General features: G+C 48.5%; 1 protein-coding gene across 4 annotated transcripts in view; it reads right to left on the reverse strand.

Annotated features, from left to right (window-relative positions):
* Positions 1-4787: 4787 nt before the first annotated feature.
* LOC111153957 (sortilin related receptor 1) overlaps positions 4788-24382 on the reverse strand; it is a 160341-nt gene continuing 140746 nt past the window's right edge. Inside the window, exons 39-48 of one of the 4 annotated variants that reach the window (XM_022513310.1) lie at positions 23317-23399; positions 21992-22088; positions 19532-19716; positions 16104-16223; positions 15107-15271; positions 13686-13860; positions 12380-12486; positions 9864-10056; positions 7213-7425; positions 4788-5870 (exon numbers count right to left, since the gene is read on the reverse strand). In XM_022513310.1, coding sequence (XP_022369018.1) covers positions 5803-5870; positions 7213-7425; positions 9864-10056; positions 12380-12486; positions 13686-13860; positions 15107-15271; positions 16104-16223; positions 19532-19716; positions 21992-22088; positions 23317-23399 — 1406 coding nt within the window. In that variant the 3' untranslated portion in view covers positions 4788-5802. Of the gene's footprint in view, positions 7429-9863; positions 10057-12379; positions 12487-13685; positions 13861-15106; positions 15272-16103; positions 16224-19531; positions 19717-21991; positions 22089-23316; positions 23400-24382 lie in introns of all 4 variants that reach the window. The other 3 variants (XM_022513309.1, XM_022513308.1, XM_022513307.1) reach the window with 3 other exon arrangements.

Below are 24382 nucleotides of genomic sequence, written 5' to 3' on the forward strand. Positions count from 1 at the left end.
GGGTAAATGGCCTCAAGTTTTTACAAGTTCCTTTATAGAGGGTTTATGATAGCTTAACTTTTCTTAGATTTTTAACACTGGGCTGTCTGCTTTTAGCAGTTTCTCCATTTTTAAGTTGCTGTGAACTGGGGAATGAGATTTAGCTGATAGATGAAGTCAGAATTTGGGGCCACACGGAGGTGTCCCCTAGGACTCAGAAACAATGTCCTCCCAGAGTCCAACTTTAAAACCAACATATAATCGGTAGAATAATCTTACAGATACAATGGCTCTCAAGCCAGAAGGCTTCTATTGAAACCCAGTCTGACTTTATTTATTTGACAGAGAGAGAGAGATCACAAGTAGGCAGAGAGAGGAGGATGCAGGCTCCCTGCTGAGCAAAGAGCCCGATGTGGGGCTCGATCCCAGGACCCTAAGATCATGACCTGAGCTGAAGGAAGAGGCTTAACCCACTGAGCCACCCAGGCACCCCCCAGTCTGACTTTATCAACAGTAGCTATATGGTGTTTAAGTGGAAAATCCCCAAAAAAGAGTCATCAGTGGCAGATCCAGGCAGTGCCCAAGCCCTTCAGTGAAGGGACTTCATGGATGGAGTCCCCACTGGCAAGACTCTCTTAGACATTCTAGGTGCCAGGACTGTTTCCCGTGATGAGCTCATAAATGGGCTTTGCTGCAGATCAGTCTCACGAGCTTGGTTTAAGTGCTTTACCCACAAGAAATGAACTCCCTGAGGTGCTGACAAATTACTCAAGCCTGGAAACCTAAGGGCTAGGCCGTGACCAGGCAAATGCCCGCTTGGGATACTTCTGGGTGTGACGTGTTGGGACTGTGCTCTGACTCTGAACGGTGACGGGGGGCAGTGTCTCAGGTTAGAAATCTCTGGCCCGGGGGGCTGGTCTTGCCCTTCACGCTCCGGTTTCCCCTAAGCCGGTTCCTTAACCTCTCTGACCCTCTTTTTTTCCCTCTCCTACAGAACGGGATGACAGTCCTTCAGAGCTCTATTTCGGCTCAGTATTTAAACCAAAGTAGCAAGCGAGTGGATCTGTTGAATTAAAAACACCAGCCTCCCCTCCTCTCCCGTTCCAGGTGCTCCGGTCCTGCCGGACAGGCCCACCTGCCATTCACCCACCCACCCGAGCAGCACGCCACTTGCTTCGTGACTCCGCGGCCCAGGGACACCTCCTCGAAGTGCTCTCTGGCACACAGAGCATCACACCGCAGTGCCTTCTTCTGCCCTTGGAGCAAACGGTGCCTCCGTTTGTGATGACAGCTTTAAGGGGGCCACGGCTCCTTCAGGATGATTCTATTTACCCCACAACAGCCGCCGTGACATCTCCCCGGCTCCTCGGATGACATCCGGGTATCCTGTGTGTCAAGGATCCGCTGTCTGAGACCACCCTGTCAATAACAGAATTGTTCCAGGTCTCAGGGTGGCCTCATCTACGGAGGAACCCTCCGTCTAGAACAGGCAAATCGAAGGGTGTTCGGAGACTGTATTAACCATCTTTATTGCACTCAAAAGAACTCGAGACACAAGAAGAGAGAGTGGATTTTCATAGAGGTGTTTCCTTGACCCAGTTACATTTTTATTCAGTGAAAAAAGTTGACATTGAGACAAAAATTATCATAAAATTGTGCAACAATATAGTAAAATCTTCAGCAGAAACAGGTGATTTTGGAAACGTATCAAGGCAATTGAAATCATAAACGCCTAATTTCACTTTGGAGAGAAACACGTATACAGTGTTTCACTTTAAATAAGAGCAGAGTAGGCCTTTATTTTGCTGCCAATACTTGGATTTTGCCTAAAGTTTCTAGCAATTCGTAACAAGAGTCTTTACAGGAGAAATGACACGGGATATCTGAGAATAATGTTCCACTTCGGCACTCGTACTTTCTTCCATTGGCGTTAACACACATGAAACAGATACCAGTCTCGGGTTACTTGGCTCTGAGGATTTAATTCCTAATATGGCTGCTCAAACTCAGTGGGCAGAAACATACACGCAACCCGTCCTCCCTCAACCCACGTCCAATGGTGGTTCCCATTCTGAGAATGAGCTCATTGTCCATGTACCCAACCACCCACACCTCCTGCTATCTACTCCATATCTCAGTCTTGCATAGAAAGTAGTCTATAGAAACTTAATGCACTGGCTTTTATTACACAAAAATTGTACCTGAAAGGCAGCACACACTCCAGTTAATAAAAATAACAGACTCGGAATGTCAAGAGACAATCCCAACAAAGTGGAAGATTCTGCACGAAGTTTCAAGAGTCAATTCTGAAAATCAATATGGAGATGGTATTCGGTTGACTTATCTCCCAGAACCCTTCTCTGAGGGGTCTCCCAGCTCTGTCGAAGGAAGAGAAAAAATCTTCTCGGGGAGGCACCATGCCCCCCTTAGTAGGGAAGTGACCAACCAAACCTAACTAGATGAGGTTTCTGCCCTTAAGGAAGCAGTGGGACCATAATCTTACAAGATGGAGGGACCATTGGATGGATATTTGAAGACAGGATTCTCCAAGGGGAAGTGGACGATTATCTCTAAGAGCCTCACCACACCACCGCTCTCCCCAGGTCCCCCTAAGACAGCCACTGTGTGAGAGGGGGTACGTTCCTTAAATGGCTCTAGCCTAGTTTAACCTAGGAGGCCAGGATGACGGGCAGGAGCGAATGGCGCAGTGTGTCCCACACCTGTCCCACCCAAGTGCCCCGAGTGACAGATGCTCTGCCCCGAGCAGAGATGGAACCCCAGGAACCTCTCTTCCCAAAGTCCAAAGTTTCAACCAGTGACCCAGCATCATAACCTTGTACCCAGTAGGCCAGGGCAGCCAGCAATTCCTGGAGCGTCTCACCTGTCTGGAAAGGTCTGCATAGACATGGCTCCTCCCTCGACTCCTCCTCGGAATTTGACTCTGTCATTTCACCCGCCTGGACCCGGGTCTCACGAGGCTCGAGCTCGAGCGGTGTTTAGTACATAAAGGGGCAAGATCAGCCTCCAGAGAAAATCTGTACATAATCCCCCTGCCTGCCAAATTTTAGTGGTCCGTTAGTGGTCCACCATGGCCCACGTGGATGTGGGCTTCTGACATTCAAATGTGCGCTGGGGGAGAATAAAACCTTTACCCTGTACAGTGTGAACTTTCAAGGTGGCATCTCCAACGAGGTACGAAAAAGCCCCTTCTTCATGAACAGGGGCTCCGACTGGTCACAGTGAAGACAATTACCTGGTCACTTCCAAAGGCCGCACATACTTTTTGTTCTCCTCTCCTACGGCCACTCCCTGGACTCTCGCAGACGGCACATGTACGCCGAAACCCCACAAAGTTATGCAGAGGGAAGGAAGAGTGCGTGCTTGAAAAGTTCATAAAAATATACAATTTACACGTAGCTGTGTCTACCTAGCTTAGTCTTCAGAAACTCAGCTCTTCTGTGTATATAAAATACTCTAGCCCTAAAAGGCTGCTTTGTCTCAAACAGCACAGTGACGTTCTCTGGGGAGAGGTGTGATGGTCAGTCTATACAGTACTGTGCACTAAGCGCTGGGAGGCACTAGGAACAGGAACTGGGTGCTCAGACGTGTCTCCAGTCGCCGACTGGACACACAGGCTCTGTAGAAAGGCTTGCCTGCGGAGCCATGGAGAAGAACGTCTCAGAGCCTTTGAGATCAGCTTCTACAAATGCCAACGAGAAGTTGGCAGAAGAAGAAAATATACTTTCTAGTGGTCCGATTAAGATAAGGTAAGACAAGATGAAGCCAAAGAAAATCCATTCTTTACGAAACTCACAAAGGAAAGGGCGAAGAAGCGGGGAGAAAGGCCGGAAGGAGGCTCCTCATGACCACCGCTTGTTAAAATACAACGGAGCCTTACCCACACAATCTAACTACATGTCTACAGTTGAAAATACTCCTCATTCAAAATATATATATATGTGTGTGTGTATATATATAAATTAAACTTTTTAAAACTAAAAAATTTAATTGGCTCTTTGTTTTCCAGACAATCACTAGATAGAACAAAACTATATTCTTGCCCAAGAATGATACTTTTGGTTAAAAGAAAGCAAATATTTGTGAGAAGGTGACACGGCACACCTCGGAGGACATGGGGTCTTTACGAAGCTTGCATATAAAGGACACATATTCAGAAACATGACTTTGGGACATCCCCGAGCTCCCTGTTTCTCAGCTGAGAAGTTCTCCAGTGGGGCTCCTCCAGCAGGAATCACAAGGGCGCTGGACGTCGGTGTCTAGGGCGGGTGTTGGTCCGCAATGGGACTCCATGGACCTAGCAAGTGGCCATGAGGTGAATACCCGGGTGGTGTTTAAAGGCATAAGGAATAATAGCTCAGCTTGTTTTACAGAGCGAGCAAGCTCTAGCGTTGCTGTGACTCTCAATTAGATGGAATGGTCTCAAGTCCGTCCATCTCCTATATCTCTGTCGGAACGAACAACACCCTTTAAACTGGGCAGGGGTGCGGGGAAGGAGGTGGAAGGAAAGAAAAGAAAAAGAAAAAAAAAAAAAGAGAAGGCACTGACCCAATTCAAAATGACTGCATATATCAGGGACAGAGTTTTAAAGATAGTAAGTAGCCACCTGAACGTAAATATGAAACTACATGTGAGGGGCGCGTGGGTGGCTCAGTCGGTGAAGCATCTGTCGTCGGCTCAGGCCATGATCTCAGAGTCCTGGGATCGAGCCCCACATGGGGCTCTCTGCTCAGTGGGGAGTCTGCTTCTCCCTCTCCTGCTCCCCATGCTTATACTCTGACTTGCTCTAATTTAAAAAAAAAAAAAATCTTAAAAAAACAAACAACAAAAAAAACCTTTACATTCGAGATTCTTCAGTGGTAAGGAAAAACAAGATATCTGAAGGACAAATTAGGTACTCTTATCTGCCAGTGTATCTCTCATGGCCCAGACCTAGCACTCTCCCACGAGCAGTCATTTGTGGCGATGACCACGACACCAGTGTATAATAAAGCAGTGTTCTCAGCTTGTAGCGTGGAGAGCTACGTCTTGTGCAGAGGCGTAGACGATAAGATTCCAGCGGTGAACATAAGAGAAGAAGCTGTTGCTTGCAGGGCTCTCGGAGCCGCACGTCTGTCTAACTGAAACCGAGCAGATTCAATGTCCTCTTCTGCCCGATACCATTACATGACACACAAGTGAATAAAAACGGATTGTTTCCGGAATGGCAACAAAACTGCTTCTGTTCCCCACCCCTCGACCCTACAACCCCTCATAACGTGCGGAGTCGACGACCACGAAAGCCTTGCCTTATATAGAGTCCGAATAAATTAACAAAAGTACAGAAAAGAACTTTCCCCCACTATACACACAAACTCTTTCATATAAACAAAATCCAAACAAAATTTAAAATTTGAGCACACTTTCAATGGCGGGGGGAGGGGAGGGGTTGGGAGAGATGCCACCCATCACCCTCTCTCAAAGTTTTTATTAAATACATTTCTGTGTCTTAGAAAAATAAAAAGAACGGCCAATTTATTGACTCAAAATTATCTCACAGACTTAAAAGCATGCCCAGCAAGCACAGCCCTGTAAGACTACATTAATATGAAATCAGAGCAATTTGGTTACTAAAATCAACCTGGTTTGAAGTTCACAGCTGATTACTACAAAGTTTATTCATTCCTTTCTTTCCTTTTTTGTTTTTGTTTTTGGCCGATATAAAAATAACGTATTGCAACTCAAAGTGCATCTTTTAAAATAAACCATCGACTATCTTTATCAAATAAAATATTTACACCATTTGGTTTCTAGTGAGGAGAGCTTTCAGGCTATCACCATGGGGACGTCGTCTGAAAATCCTGTTATCATAGGGGCATCTTCATCGTCCTCCCCTAAAGGCAAAAGAGTCAGTCCGTGGTGAGTTCCATCGCATCTGCATCCAACCCCAACTCCCACCGCTCCGCCCCGACCACTCCCAACACCACCAGCCTGGAAAATCGGGACCACAGCCCACCAGGCGCAGTAGCCAAAGCCAAATCCCAGCTCAGTTCCCCGCCGACACGCTTGGGTCACCTTCTCCCCCATCAATGGGTAGCCAAGCTTATTTTAATGGTAGCTTGAACTTGACCAAATAAAGAAAGTCAATCTCTTAGAAGGGAGACTCTTATGACCTACCCAAAAGTCCGAAGGGCAATTTAGCTTCCCTAATTTGAATGATCCACAGCTTATGTCAACAGTGAAACCTCATAATCTGCTTCCTCCTCTGAACCCTCACTGCTCTGAGGGTAGGGATCTTCGAGGGGCTAAGAAAGTCCCGCTGTGGCCCCTGTTCCAATCCTGTGCAACTAAGCTGTGTGATCCACATTCAGTGATCACTGTGTGGTGCCACCACGGGTCCAACTCCTTTTGCCCCCAGGAACGGAAGCAAAGAATGCAGCCCATTCATGCAAGGCAGTCCAAATACTTGTACAAAGCAAGACAGGAAACTGAGAAGAGGGAGCAAAGCTATTATCAAATGATCAGTGGGCAGGGAATATACAAGTACTTCATAAAGAAAAAAGATTGTAACTGGTTTCCAGAAAAAAATAGGTACGTGAAATCACATTCGGGGAAGACCCCCCAAACACACCTAATTTACCATATTAAGTGGTCTACTAGCTCTATTAGCTTTTAGAATCTGAGCATGCAGACATCTTAAAAGGGCTACTTCTTTCTTTTTCCCATACCATGCTGTGGGTACGGGAAAGAAGAATGGCCGGGGAGGTTTGACCAGCTGTATCAGAAAGACAGAGAGCCAGATGGAAAGGGCCTCTTTGGACAGAAGTCATCTGGGAAAGCATGACGTCTCCTCTTGACTAGGCTCTCCCAAGATGTCAGACCTCCAGATCCATGAAGGATGAGAGGGCTTGGACATTCCGGAAAATCTGCTGATGCTCTGGGAGTCTCCTAAGCCCCGGGCCCTCCTATCCTTTCTGCACAAGGCAAGCTCCTCCCAGTTCTTCCACAAAACCGCTCCCGCTCTGGGCCCAGGACCACACCGCTGAAGAGAGTACGAGTATTTTAACAGAGAAGCAAGTTCCAAGCTAAGGGCTCCAAAGGGTTTAACGTAAAGTAAAGCAGTGAGATCACTGGTTAACGAACCCCTCCTAAGTGTCCCAAGACAAGCCTGACCCACGCATCTCCTAACCAAGGACCCGGCTTTGGAGGAAGCCCGGGGCCGCCGGCCCCACTCACCCAGGTCGTCCCCCGAGGAGAAGATGGCTGAGCCCAGCCTGGAGCTGTAGTGGCTGTTGGCGAAGGCAGTGAAGCTGCTCTGCAGCCTCCGGTGCTTCGTGTACAGGACGGCAAAGCCGACCCCCAGGCTCAGCAGGACCAGGAACAAGATGGGCACCGCCACGGCAGCAACGTCAGTGGACCTGGTGGCCTGGGACGCCGACGCGCCCCCACCTGCTGGGGCAAGATGCCACTGCATTAGCCTCCGACGTCAGGGAGGGGTTTGGGGAGGGCGATGAGGTGACCCAACCCCCCCCCCCCCGCCCCCGCCAACACCACCAGCACCAAAACCGCTAGGAGCCGGCAAACAGTGAGCCGAGCCGCCGGCCTAGTGCCGCGCGTTCCTGCACCTGACGCCTGTTTCCCGATGCCTCACCACGAGCTGACAGCCCACGGGCCTCGGGCATGCAAATACGGTAATTACATTAGCCTCCTAATCACGGCCTTGTTGTTTATTTAGATAATCTCTTGGAAGGGAGACCTTTGTTGGGGTATCAACATTGATTTCATTAGCATTATTACTTAAGACCACTTGCTTGCCTTACATAAGAGGATGTGAAATCAGACCACTAATTAACGAGATTGCAATTATTTCCCCCTACTTGGCACCAAAGTCACTCTGAACTGCAATTACCTGAAGCTCCATTAAGTGATACAAACGAGATTCCTTTACTGCAACACTGACTTAACAGCTCATCAAGTTTTATGAGGTTTGATTTTTTTTTTTTAACGTAGATAACAGAGAGAACCCTTCCATACACGTTTCACATTTTTTTAAATGCTCTTTGCAAAGCCAGTTCGGGGTCTATGACCTAACAACGATGCTCACTTCCCCATGTCTGAAACAAATTCCAGCTCTATGATGATGGGCTGGTAGATCGGCCTCCACAAGGCTCTAGGGCCAAGCCACCTTTGGGTTTGGGCTGGTCTTAAGAAATCGGGGAAAGTCTGAGCCTGAGGGCCGAAAGTGGAACTTGGAAGTCAGTTTGAGCTACAGAAGCACAGTGGACTTTCCAGGTCCCATAAGGAGCCTCGTCAGGCTTGAGGTCATTCCCTGGGATAGGGCTAAGTGGTACGGACCAGGCCTGGGCCTCACGGGGAAGGCCCGGTAACGACCCAGGAACTCACCCCAACCAGATCATCAAGATGGGCCAGAGAACAGCCATTTCTTGCAAGACCAATCTAACAACTCAGAATCCATGCCTTTAATTTCTCTCATTATTGACCCACCAAGAAAAGCTGCGACAAATTCTTACATCATACGTCCCAACCTAACCCCAGGTGTGAACTGATAAATTAGGGGGATGCTCTTAGCTGGAAGAGTCGGGAGGAACCAGGGTGGTGTAGTAAACAGGAATGAGTGAAGCCCCCTCACCCCACTTCTGAGGGGACAGCAAACATCAAGGGACAAGACAGAGACGAACTGAGGCCTCATGGAGAGATTCTTCCTGCTTGATAAGCTCAGTTTTATTAAGGCAACACTTTTTCCCAGAGTCTATTTCAGTCGTTAATTGGTTTTACTTAGAGAGGAGGCTCTATTTAGGAAACGCTAGGTTAACAAGACTTTTGTTGTTTGTTTTCTGTAAGACCTTCTCAGAACCTCAAGTATGCTGGGATTCTCCAAAGGGATGCAGTCTGCCAAGGTTTTCCTTTTAGGGAGGTGCCTGGGAAGCAGGACATGTCGGAGCATACAACAACTCAAACGCAAGATTTTGGCTTGAGTGTTGGTGAGCTCCTGGCTGGGAAGAAATGGAACAAAAAAAGACCAGTGGCAAAGCATCTGTTGATATCCTGGCTAAGCTACTACAATACAAGCAGAATTTCTGTGTAAAGGAAAGGTTCCTCTCCTCCGCCATCAGCATGACCCAGCGCCAGCATCTGTGAGGGTTCAGAAGACAAGATGCCAGGCCAAATTCAGGTTCTGCTCGGGAGCGATGGCTAAGACGAAGCTATAAAATCAGTTACTCTATGGGAAGGAGATTAGTTACTGACTTGAAAGAACCACAGGGAACGTTAGCATATTGGAGGCTCTGAGAAGTCCTGCAAAAAACAAACAATAAAACTCATACCAACCTAGTGTTTCCCAAGCAGGACCTCCTTTTGAAACAAAACCCATTTTTAACCTATTCCCGTTTTTGGGCTTTACATTCAGAATGTGGTCACTTTGTAACCCCAGCTCCTCACACCACGCCTGGCTCAGGAAGTGTTTGTTAAATCAGTGCCTGACTAAATTGAAACGTAAGTGATTTTCTTCTGAACTAAAAGAATTTTTTTTTTTCCAAGAGAGAGAACATTTTACATGCACTTTGGAAAGACACATCTTGGGGCACCTGGGTGGTTCAGTCAGTTAAGCATCCAACTCCTGGTCTCGGCTCTGGTCATGATCTAGACCCCTATGTCAGGCTCCTTGCTCAGCAGAATCAGCTTGGGATTCTCTGCCTCTCCCTCTGTCCCTCCCCCTGCTCTTACGCATGTGCGTGCTCTCTCCCCCAAATAAATAAAATCTTTAAAAAAAAAAAAAAAGACAAATTCATCAATTTGCCATCACCATGCTATATCCTTCATTGATTTCCCAGAACGGAAGACAGAAATGGCCCCATGAAGTGACTTACTGGACCCCAGCTCGTCGTACAGCAGGACAGCAGGCTCCCCACAAATCTGGCTGCCAAAAAGGCATCTTGCTTGCACGGTGAAAGTGTAATTATGACCCAGTTTCAGGTTGGAAATTTTAAAGAAATTGTCAGTAGTATTCCCAAGGTAAGCTGAGATATTCATGGCACTATCAAACATGTGTATCTCATAGCCCTGAAAACAAAGACACGAGAGATTGTTCAGGATCTTCAATAAGGACTCTGACAGCTTCTATTATTGGTTCCAACTTTATGTGAGCTCCTTATTGCAGGCTTTTATAGATGCTAAAGCACTTTGGGCTTCTTACTAGATCTTTTTACATTACCATTGAGATATGGGATGCAGAAAATGGTAATTTTCCCATCCCAAATGTCTCAAATAACTACCACACCCACTTATGAGCTGCAAAGTGGAAGTGAAAAGGTAGCCCTAATAAAAGCCATTTTAACAAATATTCCAGTGCACAAAGTTCTGGTCAACAGTTTACTCATTTGAAGTAATAGTAAATGCCACAAAGAATCCGGACAAGTCAGCAGTAGTTCCCCGTAATGGGATCTGACTGATAATAAATCCGGGTCACAGGGGACTCCAGCAGTGGGGTAAAAAAAGTCAGAACGTTTCTTGGTCGAACAGCGTGTGGGAACTCCACAGGCAGCCCACAGCTCCCTCTCCAGCTCCTGGAGGCGGATGGTTGCCCCAGACCAACCTGGCCTTGAAGAGAAAGCGCTTCAAGATCGGGCTAGGATCAGAACTGACTACTGGACTTCTCTGCTAATCTCTAAGTACCTCAGTGTCAAAGCTACCAACTCCCACCCCATCAGCATCAAAGAAAAGGCCTCCTCTCCTGTCTCTATCGACATACCAGGCCCCACCGCATACTGACCGGCTCTTGGTCCCCATTCCATTGACGCTGACCCGCCTATTCTCTGAACTAAGCCCGGTGTGGGGGCGCGGGGAGGGGAGGACATGCGACCTGCTTATGCACACTCCACGGGAAGTGAAGTACTGACCTGTCAGCTCAACCTGAAAGCCAGGCTTCCGCCACCTAGGAGCGACCCTGATGACGGCTGGCTGCCAAACTGGGCCTCCCAGCACCACTGGCCTGGAGTTCCATTCCTGCCTTCTCCATCCTACACTAGCATTCATCATTTTCTATCTAATATACACCTGCTGTAGAACATTTGCAAAATACAAAAAAGGTATAAAGAAAAACATTTAAATGACACAAACATCAACCACTTATTTAACTAGTCGTCTTCTGTTGGGACGTTAAAGTTGTCTCTTCTTTCTTGTTCCCAGAAATAGAACTGCCCCGGAGAGCCGAGTCCATAAATTCGTGGTGTATATCGTTTTCTCAGATTAAGATCCTGAAAGAACTGCCCAGTCAAAGGCTGTAAATGCTTTTCCTGTTTTGGATACGTGTTACCCAAATGCCTTACGGAAGGCATTTCCAATTCCTATCTCCAGAGCGCTAATCTCCCCGACTACAACTCATTCTGGTAACTGTTCGCCACAAACTTAGCCTGTTTCACGTGAAAGTGTCCTATCTCTGGGGTTCAGATTATCAGGGAGGTGGATCCTTCTTTTCTTTTGCCTACGACTACTATAGTTTTACTTTGTTACCTGTACCTTTTCCGAAATCAGAAGCAATTCGGGAACAAATCAGAAACAACAGAAATCAATTTCTGTTTTGAACGGCTTTGAAAGCTTTCTTTGTATTCGAGTATATTAACCATTTACACGTCACGGTTGGGAGAGTTGTGAGAATTTTCAAGTTTTAATCTAGTTGTGCTTCTGGCCTGACACCGTGACTGTTCACAACTCCAGCGCTCTTTGCCACCACCGAACCTGGCAACAGCCACAGCTGATTTACTGTGTCTCTATTTAGCTCCCGCTTTGCCAACCATGGGGACAAGCCGGGTCTACTACAGAATCTGTCCACCTCTGGGTGGCCAATCTGTTCCCTGGTGACGCTCTCCTTCTCCTCCCACCTTCTGTTGTGAATACAGTCATCGGTTTGCCAATGGCAGACAAAACAGTGTTTTCTCTAAGGTCAACAGACTGTGTTCGAGCACTTTCTGCTCGCGCAGACACCACTGCAAAGAAACCTCGAGGCCAGTTTGAGGCTCAGCCCCTGGCATGGGCGCCACAGCCCTGCTCTCAGACTGGCTGTGGAGGACGGGGCCCTGGTTCCGATGCCCAGCCCCACCCAGCTTCAGAAGGCACAGCGAAGGTTCCAGCCCATTTCCCTGTCTTTAGGGAAAGACAAGTTCAGGAATGAAAAGTGCTTAGCGCAGAGATTCTCATCTTTAATGGGCAGTATAAACATTTCACTAATTAGCAAGCCCACAGAAAATGGTCCTTTAATTCTCGAGTTCACTCCCTTGCGCTATTCTGTTTTTTCCCCATCTATGCCAGCATGCCATTAACGAGCTCATCTCTAAAGCTGCGTTTCAATTAGATTCCCAAAGTCATTGAGGATGAGGGAGGGACTCACCCTGCTTTCATTAAAATGCTTTTCCTTCAAAGCAAGACTTTTCCAAAAGAGAAGAACGTGGTCGTTTTCTGTTATGATTTTTAAGGCATCAGGTGCAGATAATGAAACTGAAAATTAAAGATGAGACAGGATGCAGTCAGTGGCTATGGACTGGAATCGCTGTTTTCCTGTCTGATGAGATAGATTAGATAATGCTAACCTGAGGGGCTCAGTAGGTTGAACATCTGACTCTTGGTTTAGGCTCAGGTCATGATCTCAGGGTCATGAGACTGGGACACAGGTCGGGCTCTGCGCTGAGTGTGGAGCCTGCTTGGGATTCTCTCTCCCCATCCCCATCTCCCTCTGCCCCTCCCCCCAATGCCTTTGTGCTGTCTCTAAAAATAAAATATTAAAAAAAAAAAAAAGAATGCTAACTCAAAAGGCTAGATTAAAGAACAAATAAAATACATAATGTTGTTTAGCGTAGAGCATAGCACATGGTAGACACTCTCTAACTGACATCTCTTTAGTTGTTGTTATAATACTTTTAGCCAAGAAACGTGGACAGTACTGCATTCAGTGGCCCTGAGAGCCAAGGATGCCAAAACCAAACTGGGTGGGGGACAAAGGGAAGCGATGGGATGGACACAGTTCCCTGGCTGGACTTCTGCTCTGGTTCCAGTCCGTCTCCTGCTCTCCCTAGTCCTGCCTCAGGGCCTGAGGAGCCTCAGAACTCAGCAAGGGGCCAGGGCCTGTGCGCGAACACAGAGCCCTAGAATGACACCCTGAATCCCGCCAGACCCACTACTCACATGGCCGGCCTGGTGAGACCGAACCTCCGTCACAGACACTGTGACATCGTCTGCTGCTGCCCAAGTACCCGAGCTCATGACCTGCTTTCTGAGCCAGAGTCTGACTGCTGAGCCAATCCCGGGCTGGCAGCAAGTCCCCTTCAATCTACTTCACGGTTCCTGGTCTCCCTCCTTGGCTACACATCTCCCTGCCGCGAGGAACCACAGGATTTCAGACCAGGTTCCCATTCTTGGCTTTCGTGGGAAACACTCAGTTTTATTTCCTAACTCTTTTGGGCATTCCTGCTCTCCTCTACCCCAGTGTCAAAACCAACTAGGCAGAGGGAGAGTGAAAAGAGACACAGCATAGCCTCCAGTCCACCACCCTACAGCCCAGGCACTGGAAGCCCACCCTGCCGGGCCCACTGTGGATACTGAAGAGGGTGTTTGTCCTTCCACTGTTACTGTCTAGGCGTCCGAGCAGCCCCATGGGCCCCTTCTTGTGTGAGAAGGACCCTGCTCTCCCTCCCATTTACCTGTGGTGATTTTTATACTGGAATCTTTGCTCATGTTCCCCAGCTGGACGATGATGTGGTATTTCCCTCCAGGCTCCAACTTGGTAAGGGTGTATTCCACTGTACTGTTATGGGACTTTATTTTGTAGCTTCTGTCACTCTTTCTTATTAGATCTTTGACAGCAACTGCATATAACTGGGACAAAAAAAAAAAAAAAGAGACCCTTGGTAATCAGAAACTTGGTGCTTTTTTACTCTTTGCAATTCAGCAGTGGGCAATGGAAAACCCAAGTGTATCAGGGGGCTGCAAGCCACAGCAACCTCCTTCTGAGCCCGCAGCGACTCCGTTCTCTGGAAAGCCTTTAGGGTGGCCAGGCTCAGACTTGGAACAAGCACTCACTCCCAGAACTGTGCACAGAATTATCGATTCGACCCAAAAAAATGACCCCAGGGAAAGTCACATTCACTGTGGAATCCATACAGAGGTTGGAACAGGCAAGAGCAATTCAAGTTCAGTGCTCAGTGTATCTCCCCGGCTGTAATAGCTCTGGGTGGTGTCAGAGGACACAACGAAAGGACAGCAAATTCTACTTATTATCTCCCAGGTTGCTTTTTACATATGTGGAGGCCAGAGCAAATACAGGGACATGGGGCAAGTACAGGAAACTCAATCACCAGGAAGAACTGGAGAGTCAAGGAAAGCCTGAGCAACCGAGCACTGAAGAATACCCCAGGGATGAGGGAGAGGGCAGAGGGGACGGAGGGAAAATGAGCCTGGGTCAAAGGAAAATGGGAGCCATTTTCCAGAATTACTGCCTCTTCTTTTATTCTTTTTATTTATTTATTTTTTTTAGAGCGGGGAGGAGGCGGCAGAGGGAGAATCTCAAGCAGGCTCCACGTCCAGCACAGAGCTCAATCTCATGACCTTGAGATCACGGCCTGAAATGAAACCAAGAAATGAAACCAGTAAACCTTTTTGTAAAGGTTCAGGTAGAAAATACTAGGTTTTGAAGGTCAAATGGTCTCTCCCTCCATGATTCACTTCTGCCCTGCGCAGTGTGAAAGCTGTCACAGGCTAAGATTTAAATGACCGGTTAGAGCTTGGTTCTAATAAACTGTATTTACACAAACAGTCAACAAGCTGCACGTGGCCAACTTGCCTCTGTCGGCCAACCCGCTGTAGAGGCTCAGGGAAGGGAAGGTGAGACGGCAGAGAAGAAAAGAGGGACAAATGACTAGAACAGCTAGATATCATGGAGAAAGGACAACTCAGAAGAGGCACCTATAAGAACCCCCTCTTTGGGCACACAGATACGGCGATGAGACCTCCCGCTGAGCTCCCACTGCCAAGCCTAGCTTTCATGCGGGGTGACAGCACCCTCTGGCCTGTCCCCAACCATGCCAAGAAAAGGAATGGCTGGCTGGACACCCGGCCCTCTCACCAGGTCCTGGTCAGGAGAATCATAGGGGGATTCCCACTTGATGACAGCCGAGGTTTTGCCAGTATGAACAACGTGCAGGTGACGCGGTGGGAGCCTGCTGTCTGGGATCATCTTGACCACGACGTAGTCGGAGGATGGCCCTTGGTAGGGCACCACCACCCGCACCTGAAACCAATACCACAGGGACGCATGGAGTTGGCACCAAGCCATTCTTTTCAACAAAAGAGTGACAGGTGTACACAAAATTCAATCAGTAGTAAAGATATAAAAGGTGAAACAATGCCCCACCTTCCCCAGATCTCTAATCCATTTTCCTAGAAACAGTAATAGTTTTATGTGCTTCTTTCCAGAAATGTCTTATGCTTCTGTAAGCACAGACGCACATATGTGCATACCAGATACATACTTGTATAGGCATGTGTACACGTAGCCTGTTTTTCTTAACTTTTTTACACAAATGAGAAAATTTTAGGCTCATATTTTCAGGCTCTTCACTTCTCTCACTTAGTAAGATAGCACAAATATTTTCCACGTCAGTACTATTTCTTTGGAAGATTCTTCTACCTCCGTTCTATCTCTTTTGAAGGGTTGCCCTGTATTCTTAACCAGTCTTCTCCTGATAGCCATTGGTTTCAAATCTTCTGCTATCACAAGCAACAGTATACCCAGCATCTTTTTCCATCTATCTTGGCACACGTGTAAGTGTATGTGGGCTAAGCTCCTAGTCCTGGAAATGGAATGTGAATTCCTGTGAATGCTTATGCATTTGCCAAGTTCCCAATTCCCCACGGAGATGCGGTTGGTTACTGGGTCATTCAGTCCTTTCTTGAAGTAGGAATCCAATGCTTTCACAGAAGAGGAACCACCCTCTTGCACACACAGATCCTGGAGTCATGCCTCCAGCTCCCCAGGCGCAGGGTCTGAGCTAGGAGCCCAGGATTTAAGCCATCCTTAAAACACAGAAACCCCTCTGGACTCCCCGGTAGGGAAAACTCACCAGAAACAAATACTGCTCGTCCCTACTGACAATGATTGTTTTGTTGTGCAGGGAAGTAGTCAGGCTCTGCGGACTGCGATACAGGTCAAGGAAGGACGTAGCATAGAAAATACCGTAAACCTGGCAAACAGGATGGAAAAGGACATCAGCTCCATGGCCAGAGACCTGGTTCTCTTGAAATCCCTAATTAATGCCCTCGAGCTTCAGGAGCGCTCAAGAGAGAAAAGTCTTCCTTCAGCATTTATTTACAGAGAAGGTACACTGGGGCAGGCACTGAACCCACCACCACCAAGATAAGCCAAGATAAACATGGTGGGCTCTCTGTCCTCAAAGCACTCGTTTTTAAAAAAATATTTTATTTATTTCAGAAAGAGAGAGAGAGCACGCACGCACACGCACGGAGGAGGGGAAAACGGGGAAGCAGGCTCCCCGCTGAGCAGAGAGCCCCATCTGGGGCTCGATTCCAGGACCCCGCGATCATGACCTGAGACGAAGGCAGACGCTTAACCCACTGAGCCACCCAGGCGCCCCTCAAAGCACTCATTTTTGAGGAAGGAGGGCAGAGAAGAACAGACAGGATTATAAATGATGAGCTGCAAGTACAGAAAGTGAGATACTGCAGAAAAAAGATGGCACGAGGAGGCGGGGAGAGCAGCAGAGTCCTCAGTGCAGACCACACGCTACCTGCAAAGCGTGGCTGGAAGGACAGACGGGGAGGAAGTCAGTGCGTCTGTGGAGGGAGGCTGAGGAGGGACGGCAGCACGGCTGACACGGGGAGCTGCCCAGAAGACACCCACTCTTCCTCCCCTCCTCAGAAGAATCCTGGTTCCTCGTGAGAATTGCCGGCTGGAAGAAAATCTACATTTCCCACCTCCCACCTCCCACCTCCCACCTCCCTGGAAGCTAGGAGAAGCCACGTGACAAAGTTCTGGCCAATGAGCTGCAAGCAGAGGTGTCACATGAGAGCTCAGCAAACACTCAAGAGAAATGGAGGGAGAAACCCTTCCTACCCCCCTCCTGCTGCCTGGAACACCGATGACGGTGTGGCTTCAGACCTCCTGGACCATGAGGTGACCTTGAAGATGGAGGTCACAGGCAGCCTGGGTCCCCTGTCAGACCTGCTGCTGTAGAAACCCAGGCCTGCTGAAGGACTCCACCTTCTTTTCATGAGGAGGGACGTTAACTGTGAAAGCCATGGTCACTTCCGGCTCTGTTCTGCGCAGCCATTCTTATCGCCCACTGACACAGGTGGAAAATGGGGAGTTTAAAGCAGGCAGGGGTTTCTGATGCGCCTGGAGTGGGGGCGGCCACCGAGGGGTTTATAACAGGGTGGGGTACGCACTAAGGAAGCTTTGTCTGGCAGCATGGAAAGGCCCACAGGCAGGTGAGCCGGGGACTTGAAGGAAAGCTGTGAAGAAAGTCTGGAGAAGTCCTGGGAACCGACAGCACAGATCAGGGACGTGCACAGGGACTTCTGAGTCCCAGACAGCTGTGCATTTTCTGTGCTGCTTGGCAGCCAGGCCCAGAGAGGGGAAGCCTACAGGGAAGGGGAATGAAAGCCCCAAGGGGGTGATAAGCCAGGAAGAAGTGTGAAAAGAAAGAATTAGGGGACTCGAGGGAATCAGAAAGCAAGGCGAATGGAGCAGGACTAGGGGACGGAGGGCACTCAAAGCACAAGACGGGAGTGGGGGCTCTGGGCTCAGAAGCAGGCCTCGTTTCTGGAGGAGAGGCCTGGGGCCGCCGTGAACCCAACTGGGCAGCTCTGGCCAGGGGCCTAGAGAAAGCTCCATGTGCTAGGGAGGGCTGGGGACAGGCAGGTCCCAGAGATGCACAGCAGCTGTGGCCGTTCTCATGGTGGAGAGGGATGACTGGGGTGGCAATCCGAGTCCTCAGTGGTCTGAAGTTGGGTAGAAGCTGAGAGCTACCTACAGGTGATTTCACCGGCCCTGTCACCCTCTGAGAGCTGCGATGGGCATACCCAGGCTATCAGCAAGGATGAGGAAGAGCAAGGCTACCTCTCCAAGTTCACATGCAACGAGAGACCCTGGAGTCAAGTGGTGTTCCAGAGTGCCACAATGAGGCCCTACTCTGTGAACGCACTTGGGTGTGACAAGGTGGCCATGCTCTCAGCTGGTGTACTAGCAAGAAAGCACCTCTTTGTGAATGGAGTCGAGGGACAGGCGAGTCCTGGGCATGGCTCTGGGCATCTTATCTCTGTCCCTTCCTCAGGACCGGGCTGTGGAATAACAGAAGAGCAGAGGCTATCATGCTAGCCAGACCTGAGCTCATACCGCTTTACGGTTTCCTACAGCTTCAACTCGGGGCTTTAGCTTCCCCACTGGTAAAGTGAGAATATCCACCCCACCGAGCTGATGACAGGATCAAGTGGGACAGGGATGAAGGGCTCTCCTGGTGCCTCACTTCTTCCTTCTTCAAGGCCGACCTTCCAATCGCATGCAAACAGTGGTTCGTTCCCCATCGCTCTGTCCTGCTCCAAAGGCACACTGGGGATGCACACAGAAGACAAGACCAGGTCTCCTGCCACCAGCCACTGTGAAGACTCACTAAATCTCACAGACTGAGTTCTAAAGGCTTTTCCATTCGGAAAACTCAGTTAACAACCCTTCCCTTTAAGGAACTTACAGACTAGTTAGGAAGATAAGTAACACACAGAAGTATCCAATAGGATAAAGTAGGATCTAATGAAACAGTATTCTGGATGGCAGCACCTATAAATTGGGGGGGAGTTTGTAAGGGAAAGAGATCAAGTAGGAGATAGTAGGATTTGACTGCAGAGCAGAAGGACAGCAGGACTCTGGGAGGAGAAAGGACACAGGCCAGGCTGTGGAGGCGAGGATGGTGAAAATGTGCCAAGAACCTTGGGAGGACCCACCTGAGAGCAAAGTACACACTGGGGAGGTCTGGGAAATAAAAACCAGGTTCAAAAAAGCACAAATCAGACTACAGTGCACCAAAATGCATACATAATGACAAAAAAAAATTTTTAAAGGATCTATATGGCGTGTAGCAGGGACGCAGGGAGGAAGACGGGCACATCTGGGAGGAACAGCTCAAAAAGGTGACCTGTGGGTGGGGGATCACGCAGGTGGGGAGAGACGGGAGTGGCCTGTCACTGCTGCTACCACATCACTGTACCTGCAAGACAAGGGGAGTCCCAAGCACAGGAACATACACCCGCCCCCCCCAACACCTTGTCACACTCACGGTCTAGTCTACAGCTAAGAGCACAGGCATTTTCTCTTAGATGCCCGGCCAAGGTGTGGAAAGGGACGGCAGGTGCTTCTAGAAGGTAATACAGAACTACCAAGAGGACGTTTGTGTTCGCAGTAACAGAGAAGAAAAGCCCACGGCCTGGCATCAGGGCAGAGTCCAGACTGTCTCTGCAGTGGTCATCCTGGCTGACTTACCACATTCCTGGGGCCAGTCCAGGTACATTCCACTGCAGTCTGATTGATGGCCTTGGCTTTGAGGCTAGGAGCGGGTGGGCGGACTCCTTTGGTGGTGACATGCTCAAATGCCAGAGGGCTATCCCCTAAATCAGTCTTGGCCCAGGCAGAAATCTCATAGGACGTGTGAGCAGTCAGATTGGCAACTGTGAAAACAGGGACAGGAAGATGCAGGAGGAAGCTGGAGGCGTCTGCCAAGAATTGGTGTCTTGACAAACCAAGAAACCAATTCTTAACCCCAGAGAACAAACGTACATTACCAGACGGGAGGCAGGCGTGGGGTTTGGGTGAAATGGACGAAGGGGGTTAGGAGACACACTGAGTAATGTGTAGAACTGTTGAATCCTAGATGGTACATCTGAAACTAATATAACACTGTACGTTAACTAGACTGCAATTAAAAGTAAAAATTTAATTAAAAAAAGAATTATGTTTTGATATACAATGCCTTATTTTTTTAAGCCTTTAAAAAAAAAATCACGACGCCCAGTGTGGGGCTTGAACTCATGACCTGAGATCAAGAGCCGCATCCTCTTCCTACTGGGCCAGCCCGGTGCACTGACACTCTAGTTTTCAACATAATCTCTCAATTGCAGTGAGTCCCACATGTTGTAGGATTTTCATTATTTTACAAATCCATCCCAGTATTACTTAGTGGTGACAACTGCAAATAACTCACATGCCTGGGCGTTGGGTAGTTTCTTACAAAGCTGACCTTCCGGGCCTATATCTCGGGACAACCCTCTTAGCCATTTGGCCTTGGTAAACAGCTTGAAATTCTCCATGCCCTTCAACCCAGATGTCCCATGGAATCAGAGCACGCAAACATCTGTGGGGCATGACGTTACGCATCACAAACATAACCCGATACCCAGACACAGGGCAGTGCTTAAATAACGTGTGTTCCACGAGCTACTCTCCAGCCACTAAGAGTTGTCTCCAGGCATATTTAATGAGACTGGAGAATTCTTACAACTTTGTTAAAGGAAAAAGGCAGGATACAAAACTACAGTTGAGCCTTGAACAACACGGGTTTGAACCTATGCGGTCTACTTATAACACAAGTGTTTTCTATAGTCCAGGACTGTAAATGTATTTTTTCTTCCTTACGATTTTCTTAAGAATATTTTCTTTCCAGGGCATCTGGGTGGCACAGTCGGTTAAGCCTCTGACTCTTCAGTGTCGGCTCAGGTCATGATCTCAGGGTCGTGGGGTCAAGCCCCACATCAGGCTCTGCACTCAGTGGAGTTTGCTTAAGAATCTCTCTGCCTCCCTCTCTGCCCCTCGGCCGCCTCTCCTCAAAAATAGATAGATAGACAGATAGACGGAAAAACATTTTCTTTTCTCTAGCTGACTTCATTATAAGAACACAGCACAGAAGACAGACAGCATACAAAATATGTGTTAATTGACTGTTTATGCTATCAGTAGGATTTCTGGCCAACAGTAGCCTTGAGTAGTTAAGTTTCTGGGGGGGTCAAAAGTTATATGCAGATTTTCTACCAGGTCAGCGCCCTCTAGCCCCAACTGTTCAGGGCCACCTGTATTCAAACTGAGGCCATTTCCTTGTTTTTAAGACTGAAAAAACCAATAGCACTTAGCTTAGCTGCTGCTGCAGGAATTAAAAAAGAAAAAGCTTGTGAAGTGTTTGGCATGAAGTGAGCATCAAGCTGGCCCCTCACACACATCGGGCAACAGTGAAGAACACTACATTACTCCTGATTCGGCCGACTCCCCTCGGTGCCACATTGAGGCAATGAGATCAACAGTCCTAGAAGGTAGAGAGATGCAGGTTCCACTCCTGATGCTGTCACCTTCTGTGGGAATCACTTTCTCTCTCAACCTTGGGTTCTTATCCGTGAAATGAGCATATCCCAGAGAATTAGGATCGGGGTTCTCTAAGACGGTACCCCTAGAACACCTAGGTCAATGAGCTATGCACAGCAGGTGCACAGATACGAGAGGGACTGGGACATGACCTTCCCTCCTCCCTTAGCTCAGTCTGTCCATTCGCTCAACAAATGTGCACTGAATACCAACTCTGCCCCATGTCCTGTGAACCTTGTATTAGCAAAGGGGGAGGGAACCAGGCCAGAAAGGAGGGGCAGGCAACTCACATCCGGAACTTTCTTTTGGAACTCAAAAATCATCTGTACAGGGTTCACCTGGCTTCTTTCCAGTATCTCCTCCTTTAAGACCCCAACTTCCATTAAGAGCCAAGAAGCTAGAGAAGGGGGCTGGGAAGCCACCGAGTGGACCTGCTCCCGGAGGCAGGACTCACTGCTGGTCTCTTTATTCTGCTCACCTGAATGGCAGCCAGAGAAGAGCCCCCTCTTCCAGGCAGCCCCCAGACAAGCTCTGCTGCCAGGAGGTCTTGCTATCCCTACTCCTCCCTGCTCACACCCAGCTCTAAGGTGTTACCTTTGTGTGATAAGATGCTCCCCCGGAAGTTCAAAGTTCTCTTCTCTTGTTTGTGGGTGTCAAATGCCCAGAAAAGGTTCACCACATAGCCATTCACCTGCCGGAAACCAAGAAGCGGGTTAGGGGAACGGCACACAGCCAGGGAGCACAGCCAACACAAAAGACACCCCTTTGCTATTGTTCCTTAAGGCATCTCCTTTATCACAATGGACAGGTTGTTTCTTTTGCTCTTCGGATGGGTTCCCCGTGTGCTGTCATTGAATAGTTGGTTATACTACACCTACTTCTAAAAACAAACATGAGACTATATAACATACACCATAGATGTGACGAGACAAAAAATACTGATGCAGAAGGAAAGGACAAGGGCCAATCACAAAGGCGGAAAGAGGAACAACTTTAAAGTGAATTACGTTACAGTAATGAAGGCCTCATCTTAGCTCGGCAATCCTTGCAGTCAAGGCCAAGAGGTCAATACGAAAGGGGCTTACTCAGCTCCCACAGTCTACCAGGAGCAAATATACCCAGGCCTCAGGAAAGACTACCTTTCCTAAGTCCTGAGCTCGTAAAAGGCTTTGATCTGAAGATCTTTCGATAGGGGGCAACAACCGAAAAAATTAAAATGCTTTCAAGAGCAAAGACTATACGGACAGGGTTTATGGGCAGGCCACCCCTTACAGCAACGGTCTCTGAAGCCAAGGGCAGGCCACCAAATTGTGGTTCAGTAAGTGGAACAAGGGCGCCAAAGGCTGTCTGTCCCGCCACGGCTTCAGGGACAGGGAGGGATGGGAGGAAAAACAGACAAGAAAGAAAGAACATCATGGAAGGTGCCTCTCAGCTTGGAAAACCATGGGCACACAGAGGCTCATGGTGGTGTGGGCTCTGCAGACAGGCTGCGTGGAGGGCACGGTGGCGCCGGAAGGTGAGGATGCGGAGTGGCTGGGAGTGGATACGTTTCTAAGTTATCCAACTCTCTCTCTCACTGTGGGAACCTCTGCATTAGTGCTTCGCACCAGGAAATCCAATAAAGCTGAAAATTACAGGGCATACATATTCTGTTAACACCAACTCTTTATTTGCACTGTAGCTGTGAACCATTTAATTATATGGTTAAAAAAAAAAAAAAAAGGCTCCAGGCTGAGGCAGAATAATTACACGAGAAGGACTCAGGTTGTTCTTCATGGGGGAAGCAACCAACCTAGTCGCGGTATTTTGGTTTTACTGAATCGGGGCAGTGGCTCCTCTTCCTAGTACTGTCCCCGGCTACAGTGGTTCCATCGCAAGCAGAGCCCCACCCAACGGCCAGTCTGAAATCCCAAGGTTACCTTGATGTCATTCTCCATTGTCAGGGTGAAGCTCAGAAAATTCTCACCATAGCTGTCGATGTGGATATCTGGTGGTGGGATCACTGAAAACAATAACGGAATTCAAAAAGAGAAACCACGTGATGAAAAGTAAGGAAGGCAGGACCTCACAGTTTTCAACTCGACAGACAAAGCGATCTTTTAGTGGGAGAAGAAAGGGCTGGTGTTTCGCTGTTCTCACCCGTCTCTTTTACCGCTCTTGTCCCGAAGCCGAGGGGGGGCCCACAGTCGTCTGGTAAGCACACAACTATCTGGGCCCTGTCAGCTATCCTGGCACCTGAGTCAAGATCTAGAAAAGTTCCATGATGTAAACGCCCCCAGACAGCCCAGCGGCAACCTGCTTCTGAAACGCACAGGCATCCCCGTGGGCACCACCTCTCCCGGCACTAACAGAGTCCCAGCGGCTCCAAGGTTGAGGGCACAATAAATCCGAAGGCATAAGTTGTAAATACACGCGTGGCAAAATGGAAAGAACGTGGCCTCTGGAGTCTGACCAACTTGAGTCCAAATTCCCATTTGGACACTTAGACAATAGTGCAAGCGACTTATCTGCATACTAATGTTAACTCAACCAACGTTCCCATTCTTTCCGTTTCCAGTGAAGTCTTACCTATGACAGACTGAGGAACTGGGAAGTCACTGGCATGGGCACGATGAAAGGGGCAGAGAGGAAAGACCCCTCTCCATTCAAGGGATGAGAGCCTGGTGCTTATCCTTTGGAAGGTCTGCCCAAGATGGCGGACCGCACCCTGTCAGCCATGATCCAAAGGGCTCCACGGGATAACTGTTCATAAGCCCCTTACACAGGCAAGGGAAGAGACACTCGAAGGAGAAGTTAAGACTTGGTGGCAAAAGACATGCACCAAAATCTAGAGGAGTCCCTCCAGACAATCACCCATGTAACAGGAGTGGGTGAGGAAGAAAAAAAGGATGTTAGGGCAAGAAGAAAGGGTATTAGAGGAGTTTCAGGCCACCAACTCTGAGCAAAATGGTGAACATGTTGCCATCAAGCCAACTTGAATTACAA

The sequence above is a fragment of the Enhydra lutris genome, unplaced genomic scaffold (genome assembly GCF_002288905.1).
Source record: "Enhydra lutris kenyoni isolate GAN:26980312 unplaced genomic scaffold, ASM228890v2 scaffoldscaffold34, whole genome shotgun sequence".
Lineage (NCBI taxonomy): Eukaryota > Metazoa > Chordata > Mammalia > Carnivora > Mustelidae > Enhydra > Enhydra lutris.